This window comes from Seriola lalandi, unplaced genomic scaffold (assembly GCF_002814215.2).
Source record: "Seriola lalandi dorsalis isolate HSWRI2012SDOR001 ecotype SW California unplaced genomic scaffold, Sedor1 jcf7180002054560, whole genome shotgun sequence".
NCBI classification, from domain to species: domain Eukaryota; kingdom Metazoa; phylum Chordata; class Actinopteri; order Carangiformes; family Carangidae; genus Seriola; species Seriola lalandi.
The window spans coordinates 1,442,949-1,468,833 of record NW_019525113.1 but is presented as its reverse complement, the minus strand read 5'-3'; the positions used below and the strand labels follow the sequence as shown (position 1 = coordinate 1,468,833).

General features: G+C 42.0%; 1 protein-coding gene across 1 annotated transcript; it reads right to left on the bottom strand.

Annotated features, from left to right (window-relative positions):
- Nucleotides 1–3: 3 nt before the first annotated feature.
- bcl9l (bcl9 like) lies at nucleotides 4–25,885 on the bottom strand. Its single transcript, XM_023416053.2, has 9 exons — nucleotides 25,584–25,885; nucleotides 9,593–9,666; nucleotides 8,857–9,269; nucleotides 6,554–6,676; nucleotides 6,000–6,174; nucleotides 5,762–5,846; nucleotides 2,555–4,958; nucleotides 2,175–2,429; nucleotides 4–1,823 (listed from the first exon to the last, which is right to left on the bottom strand). The coding sequence occupies exons 3-9, from the start codon at nucleotides 9,179–9,181 to the stop codon at nucleotides 631–633; spliced, it is 4,560 nt and encodes a 1,519-aa protein (XP_023271821.1). The 5' UTR covers nucleotides 9,182–9,269; nucleotides 9,593–9,666; nucleotides 25,584–25,885; the 3' UTR covers nucleotides 4–630.

Here is a 25,885-nt window from a genome sequence, read left to right as displayed (position 1 = left end):
ACCTTAGAGATCAGTATTATTCTATTTTTAGACTTCTATTAAAACACAGTTATACAGAACAACTGCAAACAATCACAAATTGCATCTTATATACAGCAAGTATATATTATATTACACACACACACACACATATACATATATTAGATATACACACGTACATATATATATATATATATATATATATATATATATATATATATATATATATATATATATACAGTATATGTGTATGTGAGTGTAACTTCTTTGCACAACAGTTTGGTAGTTGGAGAAAATAAATCAATGATTTTAAAACAAATAGAAATTTGAGGCACTCCTCTCCTGACCGCCACTCTGTTCCCACAACAAGTACACACATCTTTGAAATATACATATTTTACAGTATTTTAGAAAATGGCTTCAGATTTGTTATTGAACCATGATACAGTGCTTTTAAATAATAATTTTTTTAATCAGCTGTAATCTAAAATTTTAAGATTATCACTGATATATTGTTTTTACATTCCTCTTTTGAAACAACTGCAAGAATAACATTAATGAAAAAAATTGGACACAATGGGAAGTTAACCTAGTGGAAATATTTTTTTTCCATTATTTTTTTTTTTTTTTTTACAGTTTATGTGAGCTGGGTCAGAATGGCATATTGGCCATGCCTCCAGGGCCATAGCCAATGGGACTGTCCAGAGACATTCCCCGCTGTCTGAGAGACTGAGGGCCCATCATACCAGACTGTGGGTGGGGGGGGCCCATTATGGGACCCTGAGGGGACATTAGAGGACCCTGGGGGCCAAAGGGATCCCCTGGAATTGACATGCTTCGCTGCTTAGCCTGCATCATCATAATGTTTTGCTGTGCCATCAGATTGTGTGGATGCTGCTGGGAGGGCATCATGCCAGGGTATGGGTTGGAAGGATGGTGGAGAAGGCTGTTGGCCATCATGGCTTGTTGTTGCTGGAGTTGCTGCTGGGGTACCATGCCTGTCCTTCCCATCATATGTCCAGGGGGGCACATAGGGCCCATGCCCCCACCAGAAACCATACCCCTCGAGCCCCCCTGAGGAATGCCTATACTTTGGCGTATCCCTCCATGTGAGGGGTGAGGTGGCAGCTGCTGTTCATCCATCATATTCTGTAGGTTTGCTAAGTGGGGGTTGGATGAAGGACCACTGTTGTGTGGGGGGCCAGAAGAAGACAGCTGTTTGAGGAGCTGCTGTGGAGTAGGTTGCTGGGATGGTGGCCCCTGGTGTGGATTCTGATGTGGCTCACTCTTGGGGAAATACTGAAGAGTGCTACTGGGCTTATCAGAAGGAATGATGCGGGAGAGATCAAATTCAGGGATCCCCGTATGAGTGGGTCGTATGACTTCACTAAGATCCGGGCCTTCCCCCATGGGCAGAGAGGCAAATGAGTCCGAGGGGTGAGGGGGGCGTTGGTGAGGATGACCTTTGCTAAGCAGGTGTATGTGCTGGGGTGGTAGAATATCTTCATTAGCCTGAGGGAAATTCTGTGACATTCCTCCAATAGGTGAGTGCATGGGTCCATGAGATGGTGGCTGCATGCGAGGAAAACCTGCCATCTGGTTCTGAGACATGGGTGAAACATTGCAGGGCCCCATTCCGTCAGGTGCGCCTCCCCCCATCATGGCAGAATTCATGGCAGGTATGCCCATTTGGTTTGGGGAAGAAAGCACAGGTCCTGAGGCGTCATGTGACAGGTGCTGCTGAGCTTGGCTTACAATTCCCATGGGGCTTTGTGGATCACTGTGAGGACCAATGGAGCCTTGGGAGACTAATAACTGGGAGGTTTGGGGGTTCCCCATGTTTCCTGGTGATAAAACAAGGCCAGCATGTGAAAAAAAAAATCGCACTAACATCACATTAACATTTAATAGACATAATAGACAGCCCCAGTTCTCAACCCATTAGACTTATGAAATATTAACTGAATGTCTTCATATTATCAAACTGCACTACTGCCTACCTACCTATTTAGATGAGAGAAGGTTTTTATAGCAAAACAACACATGTCTAAGAGTTAACACGTCATTCACTCAGTCTTTCTCTGATGGCATGGAAATATCTACTGAACCAGAGCCATTCTACTGCATCCTCTCTGCATACTGCCAAACTATGAGGAGTTTCATGTCTATGTAACAATATGCCCTTATTTTCATACCTCCAATGCTAACACCAGATAGAAGAGGTCGATCAGGCAGCATCTCATCATCGGAAGTGGCAATTGTTTTGATTGCATCATGGTAGAGAGGAGTAGAACTGGGCATGGCATACTTGGACATCTGAGACATGATAAGGGATAAAGGATTTTGAGTTGGAGGGGCATCGGGAGACGAAGTAAATGGCATGCTAGGATTCATGGAGCCCGGCTGGCTAATGGGGGTAGAGTTGGAGCTCCTGGGGGGAAGTGATTGGCCTGCAAAAAAAATAAAAAATAATTAATGTCACAGTAATATGTGGAACATCATTAATGATGATCAAACATCAGAGATACCAATGCTAGGATCTCTGATGTGTGATTTTACTGGATTCTGAGTGTACCTGTCTCAGTGGAACTACTTCCTCCATTGCCCACTACTTTCCCACTGGCTGGACCGCCTGGACTTGGAAGAGCTGTTTTAGGAGACGTCCACCCTGGAGAGCCCACAGCCATGACTGGGGACTTCAGTCGTCCAGGAGAGGCAGACGGAGAGTGCAACCCAAGGTTCGAAGACCCCATTACCTGGGGAGACTTCATGGAAGAAGAGGAAGGAGTCCCAGCACCAGACGCAGGGGGAAGAGGGGGGTGATGCCCTGCGGAGGAGATCTGTGAGGGTGACTTCAGTCCTGGAGCGGAGGGGGAAGGTAGAAGAGGAGATGGCTCTTGGTTGAGGGATGGTGACTTGAGTTGATGAGGAGGAGGCACTGAAGGAGAGGTCAAAGGGTTAACATTGATTGATAGGTCAGAGGAGTGCCTAGGACCGAGGTCTGCTCCCCTGAGGCCTCCAGTCATCGGCATGTGACTAAGCCGCGATGTACCTCCCATTTGATTAGGACCTTGCTGATCAGGCCCAAACATTGCAGGGCCAGGTTGTTGAAGATAGGGCCCTTCCACCTGTCCTCCAGAGAAGGGACCTTGATTGGGAAACTGAAAGGGGCCATCATGTCCTGGGATCATTACTTTATGTGCCCCTCTTCCATTCTGTGAAGCCCTGATTCGTGAAATCTCTCCAGGGCTAAACATCTCACCTAAAGGTCCCCCTCCAGCAGAACCCCCTCGGAGCTTCTGAGATAATATCATCTGCTGTTGTTGCTGAACATTCATCTGTGGGTTCATGTTCATTGTGAGGTTGCTCCCCAGAGGAGAATCTACCAAGTCTCTCATCTGAGGACCCCCTCCAGGAGAGCCCATAATTTCCCGTGAGCTGGGAAAGTCCATAGGATCACCCCGAGTGGAGGGTGGGCCCCGGCCCATTCCCAAATTGGAAAAGTCTGGCCCCCCAGGATTATCCATAATTCTTGAGCTCAGATTGTCCTGTTGCTGCTGTTTTGCTAATCTGTCAAGTTCAAACCTGGGAAGCCCTTGCATCTGCTGTTTCTCCATGATACGAAACATTTCCTCCCGTGTTAACAGATGCTCTGGGTCACCCTGTAAGTGCTGAGGAGGTCCACCGGGGTAACAGCCATGGAAAGGACCTCCGCCACCAATATCATCCAGCCAAATCATCCCTGGTCTGGTGGGCCTTTGGGGCCCTAGACCCTCCATTGATAAAATTCCCCCTGGACTCCCAGGAAACCCTCCTCCTCCAGGTGGCCCTCTCTGCATCTGTCCCAGGAACCTTGGACCACGGGGTCCCTCTTGGTGCATGTCTATCATTCGTACATTTCCACCCATTCCTCCTCCCATCATATTGCCAGGACCCCACTGCTGGTCTCCAGGCTTGCTGTGGTAGGGAGGAGGGGGCCCTCTCATCATCATGGGACCTCCATGTATGCCCATCTCATTCACCATCCTAAAGTGCTGGGGATGTGTGGGGGGTTGCATTTCCTGTTGCCGTCTCTTCTCTTGGTAGTATTCTTCTTTAAGTTTCCTCCACGCCATTTGCTCTGGGGTTAGCCCTTCTGGTCCATGTAAGGGACCCATGTTGACCCCAGGTGAAGACAGCTGGTGATGGGGATGTTGTGGTAGGTTATGGTGAGAGTCCATTTGAGGGCTGTCAAGGGAAGGTCCCCCAAGGGACTGTGTTTGAGAAATGATGGACTGGAGGGGTTCTTCATATTTCTTCATACCGCCCATTGGAACCAAGGCTGATGATAGCACATTGCTGCTACTGCAGTTTCCAGAGTTATTAGTACCATTGTCACTGTCTTCAAGAATACCACTCCTATCACTATTGTTGTTGTTATTTAAGTTGGAGGAGTTATTAGTAGCATTGTTGTTGGATCCTCCTGTATCTCCAGGGCCTCCACTTGCCCCACTGCGCAGAAGCAGTCTCTCTATGTCTCTCAGCGTCTGCAAAGAGCGCTCCCTATGTTCCAGCTGCTCTTTGGAAAGACCATCTGTGTTCCCTGGGCCACTCCTCTGACCTATATCACTCTGTAGGTGTGCAGATAAAATGGAGGGACTCTCTGAGGGGGAAACAGTAGCAACAGGAACAGGCATACCCCCTGCAACATCCCCATCTCCAGTTCCTGGGACTGGGCCTGCAGGTGTGGTTGTGCTCCCTCCCTCTGACCTATGGGCAACAATGCTATTATTGCTGGAGGCTCCTCCGGATCTGGTCTGAGAGGATTCATTATCTGAGTGTCCTGCTGATGACGGCGTGCCTGCAGGATGCAATGGGCCTCCAACTCCTGCAGAGGCAGGCCGCGGAGTTCCACTTTGGGATTTCGGGGTGCCTGTGGGTGGAGAACTGCTGGAGTTTACCTTCTCAGACATATTAGGAAGCTTCCCTGATGGGTGGCCCTGTGACAAAAGCAGAAAAAGAAACAAGTTCAGGCAATTAAAAACATAATAGTATTTGTTATTATATTATAAAGCCAAAAGGATGTGTCATGTCATGAGAAATTATGGACTATGTTAACCAGAGCTACAATTCTTTTTTTTTTATTTTTTGAAAATGTGGGTTTCTGCACCCGTTTTTGAACCATATCCTCTACAAACATGTTGTGACCAGAAAGTGTTCTCATACTTTCATGGGAAAATGTGACATAACACTCTGAAAACAGCAATGAAAAACATGTAAATGTTCTCTCTGCCTGTGCAAAAAGTGAAACATTTGTAAACACTGAAGTACACAAACTGAGCTGACTATAAATGTATTTTCTTAAATTAACTAAAGCAGAACATATTCACACCTGAAAAATCTAAACTAAAAATGAAACCCAGGATCATTTGCAGTTCTACTCATCTCTGTATGTTTTCTTTTTTTCCCCCCCTCATCAATATGCCATGCATGCTAATCACATCTGCAGCATGCAATGTATATATATGTATACACACACATCATATCATATTATACGTTGCCTATCAATTTGCCAGAAAAACACATGCACTTCACTTTCTCAGTATAGTCTCAGTCATAACAAATGCTAATGGAAACAGGAACTAGGAGGCATCTGAGACCAAAATAGCTAAACAAATGAACCTTCCCACATATTTTGCACCTGTTATCTTTACTGTGGAAAACACTTTTACTCCACTATAGTTCAACAAGTTTCACACAAACTCAACAGGTTTCATTTGCCACTGAGCTGCGGATGTCTGACCTGCTCCAACTTGGTGCCTGGAACATTTTGCTGGTGAAACAGAAGAATGGAATCGGTCTGTCCTTTCATTACTGCCTCTGCAGCACTGTAAAGAGGAATAATACAAAACTAAATGATTACTGCAGTTGCAAAATTCAGTGTTGGAGGACACAATCCAATCTAAATCAAGTTGAAAATATAAAGAAAATCTAGATATCTGTACTTCTGATGTGAATAATCACCTGCACACAGTTCTCACCTGTTGGCTAGGCTGGTTGTGAAAACATACACCACTTGCTGTGAAGATTGAGGTGGCTCTGCTTTTAACCCTGGTCCCACTCCACATCCCATTACAGGACCCCCAGGTTCAGACATGGGTCCCGCAGACAGTCGATCCGAGAGCCCCTGGAGAGGACCTGCAAGCCCACGCTCCCCTGAGAAAAATCATCAGCACACTGGTTTAATTTGCTACAAGTGGTCTCCTCATTTACAATTGTAATACCAGTACATCCTTTTGGCTACATCTAAACACTAGATGGAGCTAAAACACATGTAAAGTCAAATCAGTGGATAGACTGGCGTTCCAAGCTGATATCTTCTTCCTTTCAGTGTATGAACAGGATCTGAGAAAAGCAATGGATAATTTATGGCTTTAACCAGTTGTTTGCTTAGAAAATAGAATTGAGACATGGTGTGGGATTTCTATGAGCAATTCAAATAGCCTACACAGTTGTGGCCACAATGACACCATTGTTAGTGAGGACTGCGCTACATTCAATGTGTTTCCTCCCCTGAGGAGGTAGACAGACTCACGGTGGGTCGTAGTGTGTGGCTTGTCTTCATCTTCCTCTGTGTCAGGGCCAGAGCACCATTCATCTCCACTGTATGGCTGTTTCTTCTCCAGAACACAGCGCCGCTTACTGCGCATAACACCCTCTACAGAATAACACACACACACACATCAAAACTTGGATAACAACTGTCACAGTACTGTCCCTTTAAAGGGTTTTACCAGTTTTATTTATCTATTTTTTTTTACATTTAACATTGATGGTCTACACCCATCACTGTATTTTCCAGAAGGAAGAGGCAAGTGTGCTACTACCTGTTCTAATGCAGTTTGCCTTACCTGCTGGAAGTTAAGCTCACACCTGTCTTGAATAATGTAACCCATCACATCAAATGCCAGAATCACTTTAAATCAATTATCAAATGGTCTTTGTTACAAAATTGTGTCCAGCTGCATCAAAAAGTCAAAATGGACCATAGTCATGTCATGAGAAATTATGGACTATGTTAACCAGAGCTAGAATTCTTTTTTTTTATTTTTTGAAAATGTGGGTTTCTGCACCCGTTTTTGAACCATATCCTCTACAAACATGTTGTGACCAGAAAGTGTTCTCATACTTTCATGGGAAAATGTGACATAACACTCTGAAAACAGCAATGAAAAACATGTAAATGTTCTCTCTGCCTGTGCAAAAAGTGAAACATTTGTAAACACTGAAGTACACAAACTGAGCTGACTATAAATGTATTTTCTTAAATTAACTAAAGTAGGAAATATTCACACCTGAAAAATCTAAACTAAAAATGAAACCCAGGATCATTTGCAGTTCTACTCATGTCTGTATGTTTTCTTTTCTTTTTTTTTTTTTTCCCCTCATCAATATGCCATGCATGCTAATCACATCTGCAGCATGCAATGTTTTGAGAGTCAGGTGCTGAGCCTTCTCACACGGGTGCACTAATAATTTTGTGGATGCACAAGCTGCTGTGTGCAAACAGCCGCAAGAAATATGCTGCAGCCTTAACATTTCCTCACGGTAGCCGGTGCGGTAAGAATCATCTTCTGACAGCAAATAAAGCTGTGGGTTTTCGACTCCAAACGGTGACAAGGAAATAAACAGATTGACAATCAGATAATATAAGCTCTATAAACAAATCAGTGGAGATTTTTTCCCGGTTCATTACTCAACATGTTACTGAGTTTTTTGGCAGAAAACTGCCTTCAAATAAACACATCAGATGAGCTTGGGAAACCACAAACTTAAAAGACTGAGAATGTACAGTAAGGGAGGAGGCAAACAAGTCTGCAGTGACAGTACAGAGACATTGACAGCAGAGGGAGTACTGCTGCCTCCAGAGGCCACAGAGGCAATATGAAGCTGTATGAAGCACAACAAGCTGACCTCTTGTTTTCTGTCAGTGTTTCTGTTACTGGTTTATCTTAACAAGAAAGTCAGCCATGTTTGCTCCCCCGATCAGACTATTTGTCACCACCTCTACAGGTTTCCAGGTTTGATAGCGGGGTGATTATTTTTGCATTTCATTTGAATGCACTTTTGTTTTTCCGACACACAGAAATTAAATCACAGGCAACGCGACAGACAGAAGGAGAGGGGAGGTCAAACAGAGCCAGAAGGAGTTTGCCTTCAAATGATCCACTCTATCTTTCATTCTGTCACTCTTTGTGTTAGAACCACACCTCTCCCTCTTAGTGTGTCAAGGTGTATGCGTGTGTGTGTGTTTATGGTTCATTGCATGCACAGGAAGCCCTGATGAGTTTCACAACATCACATTAATGTCATCTGCAGTTAAACCCTCACGTGAACACGTCTAAATAAGTAACAGCAAACAAATGCAAATACCTTACCACATCAACACTAATATTTACTGAGACGCTCACAAAAAGGAACTTTACACCTTTCCACCCACTTATCATCTCCTGCTTTAATAACAACCTCTCACGGCTTACTAAGTTTTCACAACCTCATGACCTGTGTCTCTCCCTCCGAGCCCACATGCTTCTTCATCTGAGAAACATCACTGCAGCACAGGCATGGCACAAACTATCAAAAGCCAGGGGGAAATTCTGACGCTTTACTGAAAGGTCAGGGCATTTCAGTGAGAGAGAAAACAACATTTTCTGTCCTCTCAGACCTTACATTCACTTCCTGCTGTGGAGGCGGTGAATGCACGTAATCTGGTATTTCGGGTAAAGATTTGGCTGATAGGAAGGTAAAGGAAGTGAACTTCTGCATACTTAGAACAGAAACACACTGTCTGTGTGTCCCGGATGCTGTCACAGTTTCTTCTGTGTGTGCGTGCCTTACCTCCTTTGGCATCTGTCTCCAGGGCTGGAGGTATGGCATTTCTTGATTCACCAGAGTCGATGGAGACACTTCGCTCCCGCTTGGATTTGGTTTTCAGCATCCCTCCGACGCTGCTCATTGATTTGCTGACCGCCTTTAGCCCAGGGTTGCCAGGGGAAATCTGGTTGGTTTTGACTCCATGGCTCCCAGTGCCTACGCCCTTTGAACCCAGGTGACCAGCAGCTCCTGGCTGCTGCTGAGCCTGCTGGTTTACACCCGGTATCTGGGACCGGCTGTCACTGGTGACCTGCTTGCCATGATTGGCCAGTTTATTGTCTTGGTGCATTTGATTAGCTGGTGATTGAGGTGGAGGTCCGGTATGGAGAATAGCTGTGCCTGTTTGTCAGTGGAGCTCACATTGCTTACAGCCAACACTGGTGGAGAAGATACAAAACATGATCATAGGTATTTCAGACTTAAGTTGAAAGACAAATTCAGATAATTTCTCTCTCTGGGAGTAATACAAATCTGACCACTGCACAAGCAGAGATTTGAAAATGTTAAATAATTGGTCAGAAAATTGCAACTGGACAGAATTTATAAAAATAAGCAAAAATAAATTTAGTGAAAAAGGATTTTTGCTTATTTTTTCCAAAAATAAATCTTAAACCTTGCACGTGCACTGAGTGGATGATTGACAACACACTCTGGTCCCAGGTTAGGGCTTTAAAGCAAACTTTTGGGCCTGTTAACTCACCTCATCTCACCCAGATGTTCAGCTGACACACTGCCATGCTGCTCTCCGGTACACTTCACTGACCACACATGGACCTAGGGGGACAACAAGAGAGTAATATCATCAGTGGAGGCAGATAGTAACCTTTACAGTCAGTGCTATCTGTTAGTGTGTGTGTACATCTTCAGCCTGTGGGTCAACATCAACTTCATGAGCAAAGACAGAAAAGAGAGAGACAGAAGAAGACCAAAAGATTGACAGGAGAGCGAGGCCAGGGACGCTGTGAGGTAACTGTCCCTTTAAGGGAAAGAGAGCAAAGACTGAGTTCAAGCTGGGGGGGAGGGGCCTGCAACTCAGAAGTAGCTCAACAGTGTTTTAGGTCCTTCCCCCAACCAAACACTTCACAAACCACAAAAACACCACACATTCCACAACACTGTCTGTAGCAATACCTGTGTCTCCTTCCTTCACTCAGAGACACAGTTTCTCAGCTTAACACTTGGTGTTTAAGCACAAACTGACAAAAATTAATTACCTGCCTAATTAGACACACGACGAACCAAAGAGTTCATTAGTATTACCGGTATTTGATTGTTAATTTATTTCAGTGTGCACAGATGACCAAGGCCTTCACTCTCAGCTCTCGGCTTCGAGCTTTACTGGTGAAGCTTTCAGCTGAGCAGGATTCAAACTCAGCATTAAGAATGACGGACACTTCCCAAAACATGAGGCTTCAATCTGGGTTCAAGTCCATAGCTGCAAGCTGACGCTCTCCTGACACCGCCACCTGCCTGTGTCCGTAACCCCCGAGCTTCTGAGTTTAACCTCTGCGACCGGGGTGCGCTTCTCTGTGTTGAAGAATTTGTGTGCAGTTTACAAACTAGCTGTGCACTCGTTTTCTTGCCGTCTCTCCCTCAAAAGCTGCTTGCGCACAGAGCATTAAACAGATCTTTGGCATTTGCAGGTCTCAACAGGACCCTTTCCACACCTTTTGCTAGTGAACAATAGTTGGTCAAAACAGTCATCAGAGCCCGTACAAAAACATCCAGCCCAGATATTTGGCTGACATAATGCAGATCTCATGTAAATATTTCCACTGAGTTCCATTTTTGGCTGATGACACAACCTGACCACTGCACACGGTACAGTCGGTCAGGTCAGCTGTCCCGCTCTAACAGAACCATCTGTACCACTCACTCACCTTGACAGGTAATGGTAAACACAATGCCGCAATTAGTCATTAACTAACACCGGCTCGAGTCAGCACAGAGAGAAGCCTTGTTCGCTGGCTGAGGACTTCATCACTCATTAACTCAAACGGGGACAGTCAGACATCAGCCCTGTTGACAAAGTGTGACTCACTTGCTTTGTGCAAAACAAAGAGGAGGCGGATTAATATTGTGGTGAGACGCTGACCTTCGAGTGGACCTTTAAAGAAAAGATAGTAGATATCAAGGAGGCATTTGTGCTGTTTGACATGATCAACAGGGCAACAAGGGAAAAGCCTGAAGAGGTCAGGTGCAGTCCAGTTTGGACTGTAAAAGAACTTTAACTAGAACTCATAAATGTTGTGTCTCACTTGAAGCTTTTGTAAACCTGGAGTATACCTCACTCTACCATCATCCTCATTCTTTTCTATGTGTATGGGGCCTGTATCTAAGCAATCAGCCACAAGACGACTTCAGAACAGCTAACAGCTAAAGCCTTTTTCAGACTGGATGAGTTTTGAGTGGTTCTCTGAAGTGGTAATACACTTATTACAGCCATTCAAACCAATCTGCCCTTAATGAAGATCATAAGACACAATAAATGTTGCTTCTTGACCTTTTAGTAGTAGCTAGAAATGATGCTGACGTGACTCGCCATTTTTTGGTTGGCATATTAATGTTTAACTGAACCGTTCAAGCCAGGAAATTCTATTTGTGCAGAGCTGTTTACAGGCTCAAAAAAATATTTTATTTGGAAGAATCTCAAGACCCAATTTGTGTTACAACATCTGGAGAAAAGGGTTTCAGTGCACTGCACACAGGAGGATGCAACTAAAAACCATAAACCATTTTCCATTAGACCTGTGACATGGAAGGTCTGGTTTAAGATTAAAAAACAGTCATTTACAAGTACAAACAATTAACTTGAGTAAACTACAAGTATTTTGAGGGCACAAGCTATTCACTTGGGGCTGATTACACACAGCTGCTCTCCTTTCTATTCATTATGCAACCTCTTACAACAACTGGTTGCACCAGTGATGACTGAGGTGTGTCACAGGGAAGGGTGTGAACATGTTGTACTTTATGTTGTATGTTTGTATTTCACGTCAGATTAATTTGTGACAATTTGTTTTCAATTTCACATTGAGGCCAAATTCCATACACTGTGATTCAGTGCTGTAAAACCACTGAATACTTTTTACAGGTCCAGTGCTATCTACTGAGCAGCAGCACAGATACAAACTAAATCTGATTCTCACTGTTGTTTATGGAAAAGGTGTTGATTAATCAGAAGCACCTGGAGCACCAACCACTAAACTGAACTGATGTCATCTGCATTCATTAGATCCTGACCCCAACACACGAACTTAACAAGACATTTCACAGCTAAGCTTGAGAAATGATTAGTACTTAATTATGGTGACATTTGAATGATGAATTAAATCAAATCAACCTGACTGCTGTGCAATTAATTTGCAATAAAAATCAAGGTTGTAAAATCATAGTTAATGTCCCATAAGGGAGGTCCCCCCCCCCCCTTATCTAGTCATACAGTTTCTGCCAAAGCAGGTGTTAACATTCATTTTCAGTCTAGCTTTTGTTTTTCATGTTGACAGGGTTGCAGCTCTCCATCTGCCTCACAGGCTGTAGCTTTCCTTATAAAATGGGGTGTCCTGTAGTATGTTTTAATGGTTTCACAACTTGTCAATGGCAAAATATGTTGCTCTCATATATTTGTATTTGCAAGTCCAAAATGCTAATTGCACGTTTTCAGCAGAGAGGAACAGAGGTCAAATGACCAATATCTGACATAAAAGTCTTTGAAGAATTTCTCACCCCAGATGAGCTGATCTAGACTTCAGGCCCCCGCAACCCTGAAAGGAAAGCGGGAAGCGGCACCCATACTGACTAGCAGCTGACCAATTACTGAGAAAACACATTAAAAAAGAAACCATGTTAATCATTTCTCACACTGCTAAAAGCTTGAAATATAATTACAGCCAAAGTGAAGCAGGATGACATTTTGACTCTTGGATTTACTCAAATGTACACTGCCCAGTAAATAACAACACTCTGACCTGCAAGCTCACAGTAGCTCGATAAAAATAAGCACATAATAATAAGGCACGAACAGATGGGTGCAGGACTGCAAAGTACTTTGTTGGTTCATTGTAACAAGTGTGAGAAAATGATCATGTACTGTGCGAATAGACCCATGCAGGTCTTTTTACGAAAGTCTGCTGTTCTATTGAAGCTGTTAAAATACAAAAATTTTAACTGTATTTGGGAGATGGCCATCGATGTTGTTAAAAAGTGTCTTCAGTAGATGAAGGTAACAACAGTCGGATCCAAGATTTAAGAACTGGCTGTGTCTGTCCAGGGCACAATGAGGATGTGAGGATGGGATGCTGAATGGTGCAAAACCAACGAAGAAGATACTCATGTGGTGAAAGTCTGTTTAATGTCGAGGAGAGGACTCTGGCCAGGAGCAATCAGAGCCTACTGTCAGTCCACTGAAGGGGTGATTTGCACATATGCAGATGCCCAGGACAAACAGGTAATATACCAGAGATACATTACTTACCTACACCTGCTATGATCATGATCAATCTGTGCTTCTGTCACAAAGAGCTATTTGACTTTGCTGAGTAAAACCCACATCCCCTCAAATTTAACAACACGACTTGAAGAAAACAGAGTTGCTCTGGGTTTTTGATGCTGCAACATGGAGCCCAAAAATATTTGTACGGAACAATTAGTAATTATCTGTATTTTCATATTAATAACTTGTGTGCATGAATTACCTCCCAGTATTTGTAGTCATGTACAATACATTTAAGGAATGTCAAAGATTGCACAAAGTGTGTTGCACAGCCAGCAACCTCAGTATATTCATGCATCTCAGGGCAAAATCAAATAAAACTGTATTAAACGCATTTAGATTGTCCATGTCTTGACAACTTTCACTGTGTTTTCACTCTATTACACCCTGGCATGTGTGCACCCAGCAGCCAAGGCTGGCAAACCAAGAGTAAACACATACGGCTGAAAGAATGCCACATGTAGCATCATGAGAAAAGTGTGTCAATGAGACAAAGACAAATGGAGTGAATGAAATAAAGTAATAATAATTGGGAGGAATTACTCAACTCAAACATAGTTGCTAACTTACACTCATGAGTGCTCCTCTCTGACAGTCCAGATTACCTGTAACAATTTATAACTTCAGTTTCTACTGCTGAACAACTTGATGGTATTCATTATAGAAACTTAATAAATTATAATTAGGGCTGAACAATGAATGGAAAAATTATTGAAATCACAATATGACCAAGTGCAATATCCAAATCCCAGGAGCTGCAATTTTTTTTTTTTGACCAATGTGGTGCTACAGAGACACCCCGGCCCACACATCATTTTCCCCAGATGTAAAGGAACATGCTTGTGGTATAAGATCCAACAAATATCACATCATCAACATAACTTATGTAACTGAAATCATGACTCATATTGAAATCGCAATATCCGGCATAATAATCACAATATGACTGATTTTTTTGCATATCGCTAAGCCCTATTGAATATTCATAAAAAATATATCTAAGGACACCAATGATTACAGTAATTTAGGGGCAAAAAATACTATTTTGTGAACACGATCAATCAATGTTACCCTTTACCACTGTAAAGCCGAATGAAATGTTCAGTCATCTGAGAATATCAACGAACAAGAGATTCTGAGCATCTATCTAAACCAAATGTACACTCAGACACTCAGTTGGCTGATACTGACTGACTGAAATAGTGTCTCTTACACGAATTGTCGCAATTCAAATATGTCAGTGTACTAATGCTGTGAAAATTACACTTTGAGCTAAAACTGAAGTAGTCCAATACAACAGTGTTGCAATAAATCTGACTTTCATAATGAGGTTCTGTTGAAACTGTTTTAAAGAGGTGTTGATTCAATTTGAGGGTCAGAGGGACAGTGTATCATAGCGAGGTGTAATATTTAGTCTGCCTTTAAAGATGTAAACAGGGTGGACAAAAAACTATAAACACCAGGTTTGGTCCCTAAAGCTGCAAATATGTGAACTGGCAGCTGAGAGACAGACACTGATGGTCTGTTTACTTCTTGTAACTAACTCTAAAATTAAATTCGATGTAATACCTGTATGTTACCACAGCAGCCTGGACTGTGCAGCAGGTGTACAGCAAAAGATATGGACAGTAGAACAGTTGCCAGCTTTACTTAAATTTCCAGCATGTCTCACACCACTACTGAACTGAACATTTTTCACCACCAAGGGTGTCACGTCAAGGTGGAGCCAGTTCTAAAAAAAGATGTCTCCAGCTGAGGCAGGACAGATAATGGCTGTTTGCTGGGATCAAATGGTATCAAACAAGGCGGTGCCTTTGGTTGCAAACCAAAAAAAAAAAAAAAAGAAGTTATTGTCTTACACCAAGCAAAGCGAGGTGTGTACAGTTGACATAGACATGCACGCCTTTCAAATCTAATTCATGATAATTGATCACTGCTAATCCTCATGATGTACGGTCCAGCTGACACCTGTGGATGATGTGGAGCACTTTATAAGTGTCCAAATGTGCAATCATACTTTAATCCTGAGTAACACATAATGATACGTAGCGTTCAGTGTCTCAGTCTCAGTCATAGCTCCATACACTCCAAATCTCTACTGGTATGGTTTTGCAGTATTGGCATATCCACCACTAGTCACTGTTAGCTTTCTCAGCTATATTGATTTACAGCAGCAGCAGCAGCAGCTTATTTTTCCTTATTTGCAAAATCTGCTCAGCAGCGTGTTGTGGTTTATAAAAAAGGAATTTGTCTTATGGACAAATTAATATGTTGTTGTCCATTACTAAGTTACCAAAGCTTTTATTATTAATACTTCAAAAGAAATGAACTAATTGGCTGTTTTTCAACCATTTATTTTAAAAAGGGAGCAACTGAAAACAAAAATATGTGGGCTGGCATTATTATGTTCATGCCCTGGTGGACACATCATTTTCTTATTGACTTCTTTCAAGGTCCAATGACAACAATCAACAAATGTGTTAGGGCATAAAATCTTCTCCATTCTCCATTTTCTCATTTGACATTTTCACAAGTTGTTTTGGGAAACAAATTCAATTTGACTGTTGGACCTTGTCCAGATGTGTCCAATCACTGCTTCAAACAAATTAGGGAAATAATTCAATGAGTTTTAAAATCCATAGCACATGGTCTTTACATATGAAGCCAATTCATTTAGGGCCAATATAAAAAGTACATATACACACACAAAGCAGGTCAACACACACAAACACACAAACACACACTCCTTCAACTTCGAGGGAAACAAAGATCAGTGTTCTGAGTTAAGCCTAGAGGTCCGAGGAATGATTTCAATGAATCTGCAGAAAGGTTTTTGCTTTTTACTCTGGAAAATACTAATTTTCTTCAGCTGACCGGGGATGTTGTACTCTAAAACTCATGGGTGATTTGCAACTGTAATATGTGTGTGTGTGTGTGTGTGTGTGTGTGTGTGTGGGTGTGGGTGTGGGTGTGTGTGTGTCTGTGTCAGTTTGCCTACGGTAAGAGGTTGAGCTCCTATTTAGTCCCAGTGGGTCACACAGTACTCTGTATTTTTAGAGTGAGCTGGTATTAATAGACCCAGAGAGCCCTGGGAAGTCAGGGCCAAGAGTGAGAACAAAATACGGAGCCAAGTCCAAAACACAGGAGCCACAGTGCTGCTCTGTGGATCAACACCAGTAAACACTGAGGCCAAAGTGTTTAACAGTACTGATGAATGAATAATGTGTATGACGCAGGAGGGCACACAGTTACACAGAGACGCACAGTTGGGACTTTTTTTTTTGACATCAGCTGGTTAACAAACTGCATTTGCGCATGGCGCCAGTCGAAATGTAGCCTAAGAGAAGGAAAATGAGTTAAATGTGCTTGGCCACTCTGCACTGTGACTTAGGATAAGGCCATGGTTAACACAATGTGTATGACTGTTAACAAAATTAATCCTCAGTGAAGGACTAATTGAAGTCAAAACTTGTCCTATGAAGTTCTTCTTCAGTTTTTATTAATAATAATGGAGATCTAATGGCACAGCCACCAGAAATATCCATGTCAGGTTCACCAGAGGACATATGTTTGCTTCAAGTTGGTGGTTCGGGTTGTGTGATGATTTGCTGGATGTTATACTGGAAGTTTAACTTTGATAAAGAAGACTCAAAGAGGCTGAAATGCAACAGGAACCAAACATAAGAATGACAGTGCACTACAGGAATATTATAATGATTTCTCCGAAGAGCTGGTAGATGACTGATTAAGACACTCAGCACTGTAAGATAACTATAATATGTTTCTAAAAAGTGTTATCCAACCTAATCAAAGATATAAAGGTATGTGTGTGTGTGTGTGTATATATATATATATATAAATAAAGGTAAATCTTCTCATTTAAGGTCTCTCTGTTTGGCATCATTTTCTGGAAATGTCTTTTTGTCTTCACTGCAAATGACTCCTCACCACCTAAGGTGTAGTTTCCATTTAGCCTTATCATCAGTTTGTTCAAAATATTTCCATACTTCATCTGAATGTCTAGCTGACATCCTCCAGAATGACTGCATGTATATACAATATTACACTATTTCCCGACAAATATCATTTAAAAAGACCTGCAGAAAATTGCTGTTGAAACTAGTGGTTTCCCTGGTTTTTCTGAATTGCATTTTCAAGCAGAATCCACTCAGGACTCAAAGAAAGCTCAGCTTGACACACACAATCATGAGCTGCAACAACATTTCCCTGAAACTAATGTCTTTACGGACTTTAGGTGGCAGACAATTAATTTCCCACTGGCCACAAATTAACAATTGTTTTTTTTGGAACGGTATTAATATAAAACATGTTGTGCAGTTTTGTTTATGCTACAACACACCTAAAAAAGATAACACAGCTCTAGTTTATTACAATCTGCTAAAATTGAATAACACAAAACACCTCTGACAGGCTTTTGTTCCCCCTGCTTTTATGTTCCACCGTTATGTGGGTGATGTGGCTGGTGTGATGACTCCCTTCATGTCCACACTCACAGGTTTCAAACAAGCACAAAACTGTCATCTTTATCACCATTGACCACTTTTCACTGAGTTAGACATGCTGCACATTTGCTGCTGTGAATCTACCTTTGGGCCTTCGTTAATCAATTAATCGACTCTAAATTGGACCATGATGAATATCATAAAATCTAATGTGACATGGACAGCTTTAAACTCTTTCATTTGGAACATTAACAATAACCATAATACCCCATGATCACACTGAAGCTGCTGTGAGAGAATAGTTTTCCTGGGACACACTGATATAATGTAATAAAATTGGGGGCAAAAAGCTATGAATGGTGTCATTTCTCCAAACTGTCTCGCTAACATAAAAATGTGTTTGGTTGGGCTGCTCAGTAACTTACTTTTGAAATTACCATTTGCAGCAGTAGTTAGATGAACACTTAACAACTGAACAGTACAATCCTTCAGCATATACAGATAACACACATCTCAGAAGACTAGCAGCTTAAACTTCCTCTCCAGATTTGTTTTAAACTGTAAAAATACTCTGCTACGATTAATATTTTGCTAAACATGGTGTTCCCACATAAAAAGTGAAAAAAAAATATGGAAAACTGGGACTGGAAGCACATCTACTCTTACTTCCTCACTGACAAATTCTGGATCAGGCCTTATGCCCCGCCCACCACAGCTGCCTGCGCCAGGTTGACAGGTGAAATGACAAGGTTTCGTGGCTGGTGAAAGAGCAGGGAGTATCAAGAGGTTTAGCGTTAGAGGAAACGTCAGAGAGACTCAGCCATATGTTTGAGCCTCAGTCAGACCCAGACTCAGATGAGGAGTCTGTTGTGACCAAAATCGATGACTAGCAGACATGTCAGAACGGTTAGCGTAGTTATATGTTATGTTGTTTGTTAGCTTGTAACTGGCGGTGGCTTTCACAGTGTTAATGCAATTGCGAATGCAAACTGTCTTTGTACTGACCGGGTTTCGGGTTTATTTTGCACGCCCCCCATACGTGCACATTTAGAGGATTGGTTCCGTAGGTTATATAACATATGAATCCCTGGCTGTCTTTTTTGAGACTCTCATTGGTTCATTGCAGTTCAAGGTGGAAACACTCATGGTCGTGGTGTTGACTGCTTATTTCGCTCGATATGTCTTGTATTATATAAAAAACATCATATGGACACATTAACAAGGTTAAAAACTTGATTTTCATTGAAGGGGGTCTTTGAGAACACAAGTGAAAATGAGAAGAGGATTCTCAGTTTCTCTTCAGCAACACAGAAAACAAAGCCTTGACTAGACAATTGTTGGTATAAGGATTCTTATTTACATTAGACCTGAGGACAGAAACTACAACAGAGTACTGTCTCCTTGGTTCAGCTGTTCTTGATTGAATTAAAATCACTGCACTACATGTTGGAGAGGAAAAACACAAAGTTGACGTTAAGGCAGACACAGAATGGTTCTGTCAGCTGTGCTTCTGTCGTAGGAGCGGAATTGATTTGCAAGCCATGCAACTTTAGAAACATCAACAAGGATGATGACAGGCGAGCAGTGCTAGGTTTAAAGATGTTGAATCAGCCATCAAGTCCCTGCCAACTTTCACTCAAGAAGAACCAACTGGGACCAATAATGTGAAACAGCTTCCAAGTGACAGCCATCAGGACATTCTGAGTGATTATTGGTGCCAGCACCCAATAAATTACAGCCTTTACTCTCTCTTTGATGAATGAAGTTTCTGATTTTTTTAGGCTGCTGATGGAATCAAAACCAAAAACAAATATTTCACTCATGGGTCTCTTAACAATGTGACCACTGAAAGGTCACTTAATTAGAAAGCACCAACCATCCATGTCTGATAATATACAGTAGAAAATCACTGAGAAACTACTGGTCATCTTGGAGAAATGATCTGGGATTGATACAGCCAGTGTGAAAACCTTCTGCACAGAGGAAAAATATTCAAAGCTCATAACTTTTAACTGGGAGAAGGCTATATTTGTATGCTGTCAAAGGCTGTAGGCAAGGAAAGGACACAATTGGAACTTGTTCAAAAGTCTTGCAGGAGGAAAAAAATAGAAAGTATACTGCATGTTTGACATTTTTTGGTCAGAGCACTCCAGTGGGCCTGCTATGAGTATAATAGGCAGGGAAACCCTGTTCATGGATTATTGATCACATTCAACCCAGAAGCCATATCTATTTCTTTCTCTTTACAATCTTAACCATGACATTTTCTCCTCCCTCATTCATTCAATGATTTGCTTGTTCTTCTCTCCCAACATCCAGTTTGTTTTTCTGCAGCCTGGTGTTGGAGGAATGTATTAGTCTACAAGCATAACAAGAGGTTACTGCAGGTCAACATCCATTTGAACAAACATCTAAAAATGAGAGGGGTTTTTGAGTTAGTCAAAAAATCTATTATGTTTAACCTTTGATTAAAAAAAAAAAAAAAAAAAAAAAAAAAAAAAGGTAGTTTACTTTTGGGAGAAGTTAATCCAGTCTGCATAGCTGCCTTTTCTGGACTCACATTTCTCAGTCTGCTCATAGTACTTGTTGGGGGTAAACTGCAGTGCATTGTGGGACAGTACACAGGTGACAGCCAAAAAATAAAATCTGCGCACTAGGGGGGTTGTGGCAGGTTGCTGTGGCAACAAAACATGTCACGGGGCTGAGTAAATATAGGCTAACCAGTAGGCGATGTGCAGAGAGGAGGGCCTGCAACAGAGGAAAGGCCACAGAAAAATGAAAAGTGAGACGTTTGTGAATATCTCAAAGCATCGCTGTCTTTTGATGTAACAGGCCTCTCTGTACAGTGACAACAAAAGAGATGACCTAAGATGCACCTTCCTTTTTACAACGAGGGAAAGCATTATGAATCTTACAAAAAGTAGTGTGCTAAGCGGAGAAGGAAAAAAGATATTTCAGCTTTAAGATATGTGCTTCAAAATGGAATCTGCACATGTTTGTGACATATGTGTTCTGGAGTGGATGGACTGGGAGAATGTCGCTGAAGGCATGGAAATATGTGGCAACTTACACAGGATTTTTTTTGGCTACTTCAGACAAACGCAGATGAAGACCTTTGCAACAGGCTGGAAATTAAGTGGTAAGAAGCCTCCAGGCACCTTGTTCATGGCTTTGCCTCAGCTCAGGGACAGAGAAGTACTGGGCTCATTTTGTACATAGGGTCAAAGGTTGTATCCTCTCCAACACATTCTGGGATGAAAGCCAACTAGATCAAGGAAAAAGATCAAACTGCAGTCTCAGTACAGACAGAAGGCAGGCAGTACGGCACAGAGGCAAGTTGGAAAACAGAAGGCTGATGGACAGAAGCCGTTCAGTGTCAAGCTGAATACACACCTCCCATTCTGCTCAGGAGAGGACGACCAGTCGGTCCTGCCAGACACAGCGTCTTGGGTTTCCCATAGGTTAGGTTAAAGATCATCACCACGAAAAATGAGTGTAAGAATGCACTCCACACATGGTTCATATGCAACATATTCTTACATCAGACCCTTTTTTCAGAATAGGTGAATTAACAAAATAGAACTGCAACTCTTGTTCCCATGGGGAGCATTAGGGGTTGTACACAGCATCTTTTTCCCAAAACAACACTGAACTAACCATAAACAGTGGCCAAAAACTTAGCCTAAAAATAATATGACTGTAACTGAAATCTCTTACATTAGCAGAATTGTGGGACAGAAGGAGTACGATGAGATGAATGTCAGAGTAGACATTACAATTAGTATAAGCTGGGAATACCTGAATAATAAGTGGTGAAGGTACAGTAGAGGTAGCAGGGTGAGTGTCCGAGGCTAGAGGGATGATGCAAGAGGGGAGAAATTTAGGATGAAAAAGAGATGAAAGAAAACCAAGCGGAAAGTTCACCTGGATTAAACAGGCAAACTTGTAATTACTGGACTGGATATGAACAAGGTGGGAAATTACCTCCAGATCATCAAAGTGTTTGCACATGTTTAGCCTTTGCTGGCTACTTTACAACATCTACTCTACAGAACACACTGTAATGTAAGCACCCTTAAACGGAAAGTGATGGGTTTGTAAAATAATGAGTGCCTGGGAAAATAATGAGTGTTACAAATTTCATTACTTCATACCCACTGTAAATAATGGTATGATTACAAAAGCACAGGACAAGAAAGCCAAAGAGGATAGAGGTGCTGACAGCTGCAGCATCTGGCTGCAGAATCCCAGTTAGAGCCTAAATTGTGCATTCATATGTAATACAATTTGCAATACACACTGCTTAGAGGGAACAATGGTATTCACTGTTAACGCCATGCTGAGCTCCATGAGACCCTTACAAAGATAAAATACTATTGTGCATTCATATAGCAGGCAGTAGAAGTCAAACAAGCATCTACCAAGCTCTGTAGCTACATACAGCATCAGCAAGTCACTTGGCAATTTTCTGCACTCAATACATAAATTAAAAATGTTATTTAGTGATTCTCCAACAACACTCTACTCCCACTCTTTGGTGGGGAGACGCAGATTATTTAAAGTTAAACTGGTAGCAAACACAAATTATACAAAACTTGGACAAAACCCACGTTTTGTACAATGTGTGAAGTAAGCCCAGTCCTTCGCCATGCCCACCCTGAATGACAGGCACACATAGAGGCCCGCTAAAGACGCTGCTACAACAGGGCTGGTAAAACTTTATGGATTTTTTGATGATCCACTAAAAAAAAAAATCTACCTTTCTCTCTCCCTCTCTCCCCCACGTGTTGCCACTTTATCCATCATTTCAAATAAAAAGCCCTCTGCAGAGTCATGTAATTGTGACTTCATGACATTGCAGTGGCAGCAATATTTTGCACCGGCGGACCACCGCTGCGAAATGTGTAAGAGAAACTCTGCCCTTGGATTTTAATGTTTGTAACACTTTTATAGAATTATAGCATATGGTTAGAATCTGGTTAGAGCTCAGGCCCCATAGTGACCTCATTGGTCACTAAGCCTGTGATCACACCTTCAGTTGTTTTTGTATCTGAAAAAGTTCACTTTGTTTCATTTTCCTGTTTAAGTCATTTAATTTAACCTAAACACCTACATGTTTCAAATTTGTAAACAAAAGTCACACAGACCCACATATATCTAATACATGTATCTAATATCATAACATATCAAGAGTCCTCTCCCTGTAACTGTAACTATGTATGATTTTCTAGTCTCAGTTTGGACACATGGAGAAATATCCTACTGTACATATCCACTGAGACTTCATTTGTTACATGGCGCTTTCCAAGCATAGCGTAAGTAAGTGCTGACAAACATAGGTGAACATCCGTTCTCTTGCACCCATGAAACTGTGTACTGTATCTGAGGGTTAAATCCTGTAGCTGGTTCAGATTACATCCTCACTTCTACCAAACAGCACCCCAGTTTGCTTGGATAAGGACTGGGACCTGCATGTTCACAAGGTCTCAGTGTGGGTCAAATGGCACTGTTCTCACCTGATCGAGCAAAGTAAAGAGCCTGAATACACTGCTCTCATTCTGCCTGGTGTGACTAAATTTATTAATGTAATTTAAAAGGTTGAGGACCAGTATCAGTGTGGACAGACTATATGCAAAAATATGCAAAATACAAGCACATAGAAAGGCACAGAACCACAATAGACACTGTGACATTAATTTGAACCAGAATGCAAGTGTCATAAAAAATGCTTAGCGCCAACGCTTTCTATTTAGGGATTAGACTGGGGCCTTGCTTTTTTTCACTAGTCCAGTACTTAAGTGTCTTAGTATATTCTGTCATGTGGAAACGTTCTCAATATCACATTATTCTTTCATAGCTCACCTTAGCAGCGCTCACTGTAACTCACCCCAAAGTTCTCAGATCACCTAACCAGATAAGAAACACTTTGTCAGCAGCTCACCAAATCTGTCTCTGCTTGCACTGGAGCAGTGTGTGTGGACATGCCGTGGCTGCCGCACGCTTATTCATTCAAATCAACTTCAGACAAAGCAAAAGAGGCAGGAAATAGACTTTACATTCACACCTAGAATATGTCAATATATGCATGCTTACTTTGCATGCTGTGCACTTATAGATACAGTAGCCGTACCCTAATCTGTCATTTGTGTTATCCAAATTATGTGTATAGAAGTGTGCACAAGTTTGTCAAGTGTTAAGCACTAGATGGACTAAAAACAAAATAATATTCAGTCAACTGAGCCCTAGCATACTAGATTAAATGATTTGCACAAAGTTTCCATCATTAGCCACTACAACCTTATTTACAGGGGCCTCTGAGGACAAAACACACAAAAACACAAAATAAAACAGGCTTGCATAAACCCCTACAGGTAGGCAGTGAGCAGTCCTTTAAAAACAGTCACAAAAGAAAAAGATACTCTAACTAACTAAAAGATGAGGGAGATATTTCACTTCCAGTGGAAAGCAACGCACAGTGTACTGTAGCCCTGAAAGACAATTCAGATCAAGTTGCAAACTCTGTTAGGTGCTATATATAGCTCACCAGGATATTGTAGATACACACACAGCATGAAGCGCCTGTGCACACACACACATACACGGAAAGGCCGTGTACCAAAAGAGAAAAGCTGTAGTATCTCTTCCTGTAAACCTATTTAAATGCAGCATTATCACACCATATTCAACAGGCTGAACTAGCAGGGTCATGGGTTGTCCTAAGTTTACTGGACTGAGACCACACACACAGACAGAGAGAGACAGAGAGAGGGAGAGGAAAAAGGGTGTGTGAGAAAGAATTTTGTTTAAACATTCATGCCACACTACTTTTACAGGCATTATGATAGCATTTAATTATAAAATTAAAGTACAGTTTAAAGAGTGGCACCAAAAATGGCACTAAAATATAAAATTTAACATGTAACTTTAAGCAATATATCATTTCAGTTGTCATACTTGACGTCCAGCTACACAGTACTTGTCTGAGTGTAACTGAATCACAGCAGGACAGGAAGTGCCTATTAAAATAAAATATTTCGAAATGACATATATGTATACATATATATATAACATTTTTTTTTATAGAAGGCATTAAGGTAGCTGAGCACGGTAACAGTTAAGTGGCTGAGTGTTAAGCAGCGGCAGTATTAACAGCATGTTGGTCTCCACATGCCCACGCTGAGTCTGTATTGAAGTGACAGGTATCGTTACGCTGCCTGTCACCTACTGAACACGGTTTAGCTGCTTAGCACAAAACCATTCAAATGCTGCTTTGGCTGAGTCTGTCACATTAGCTAGCTGACAAGCTAATAATGGTAATTTACACATCTGGATTGAAATGTTCTTATCGGCAGCCCGAGAAGGTTAATACATAAAGTTGAGCAAGCACCGCATTGTTGTTAGGAGAATTTAAGGACACATGCCCCTGATGTGAACCCCAGCGCTCATGAGCGGAGACTTGCTGCGCCAGGCAGGTCCACGGGCTAACTTAGCATGCTAATTCATGTCTCCGCTAGGCTACTTGCTCGTAAGCCGACGTTGCCGTAGCACACATCTGCAAACGAACCAATGCTAGCTAACGGGATTTGAACTTTGTTATTGGCTTGCTAGCGACCAGAAGACTTCATAAAAAGAGTAGAAAGTTACACGAGTCTACACATAAAGAAGACCGCTCCGAAATATGAGAAGAGCTAGCATGCTTCGGCAGTGACAGTGTTTTGAAATGCTGTGTACTCTACCCCATTTGGCTGGTGTCTGAGATCAGAAGAGGCCGATGTCAGGACTGACGGCCAGTCGACATTCCCCGGAGTGGCCGCCGCCACCGCTTGCTCCGCTCGCCGTAACACTGCGCAAGATGGTCCCGATACCGATGTTTGATAAGAAAGGAGCTGGTGCAGTTTGACGGAGGTTCAGTTGGTGATAAATAACAACGGCGTGTCTAGGTTGAAGTTTCGGTTGAAATCAGAGGACGTGTCACCTTGCAGCGGTTCATGACTCCCACTATTCAAGATGTAGAAGGGCAGGACGTTGCATTTCTCTG

What these genes read in the sequence shown, in the direction of transcription:
- bcl9l (XM_023416053.2), bottom strand. Translation starts at nt 9,181, where the DNA reads ATGCACCAAGACAATAAACTGGCCAATCATGGCAAGCAGGTCACCAGT. An exon ending in AAGTAGTTCCACTGAGACAG is followed by an intron (nt 2,430 to 2,554) that starts GTACACTCAGAA and finishes TTTTTTTTGCAG; the next exon opens with GCCAATCACTTCCCCCCAGG. An exon ending in ATCTGGTGTTAGCATTGGAG is followed by an intron (nt 1,824 to 2,174) that starts GTATGAAAATAA and finishes TTTTATCACCAG; the next exon opens with GAAACATGGGGAACCCCCAA.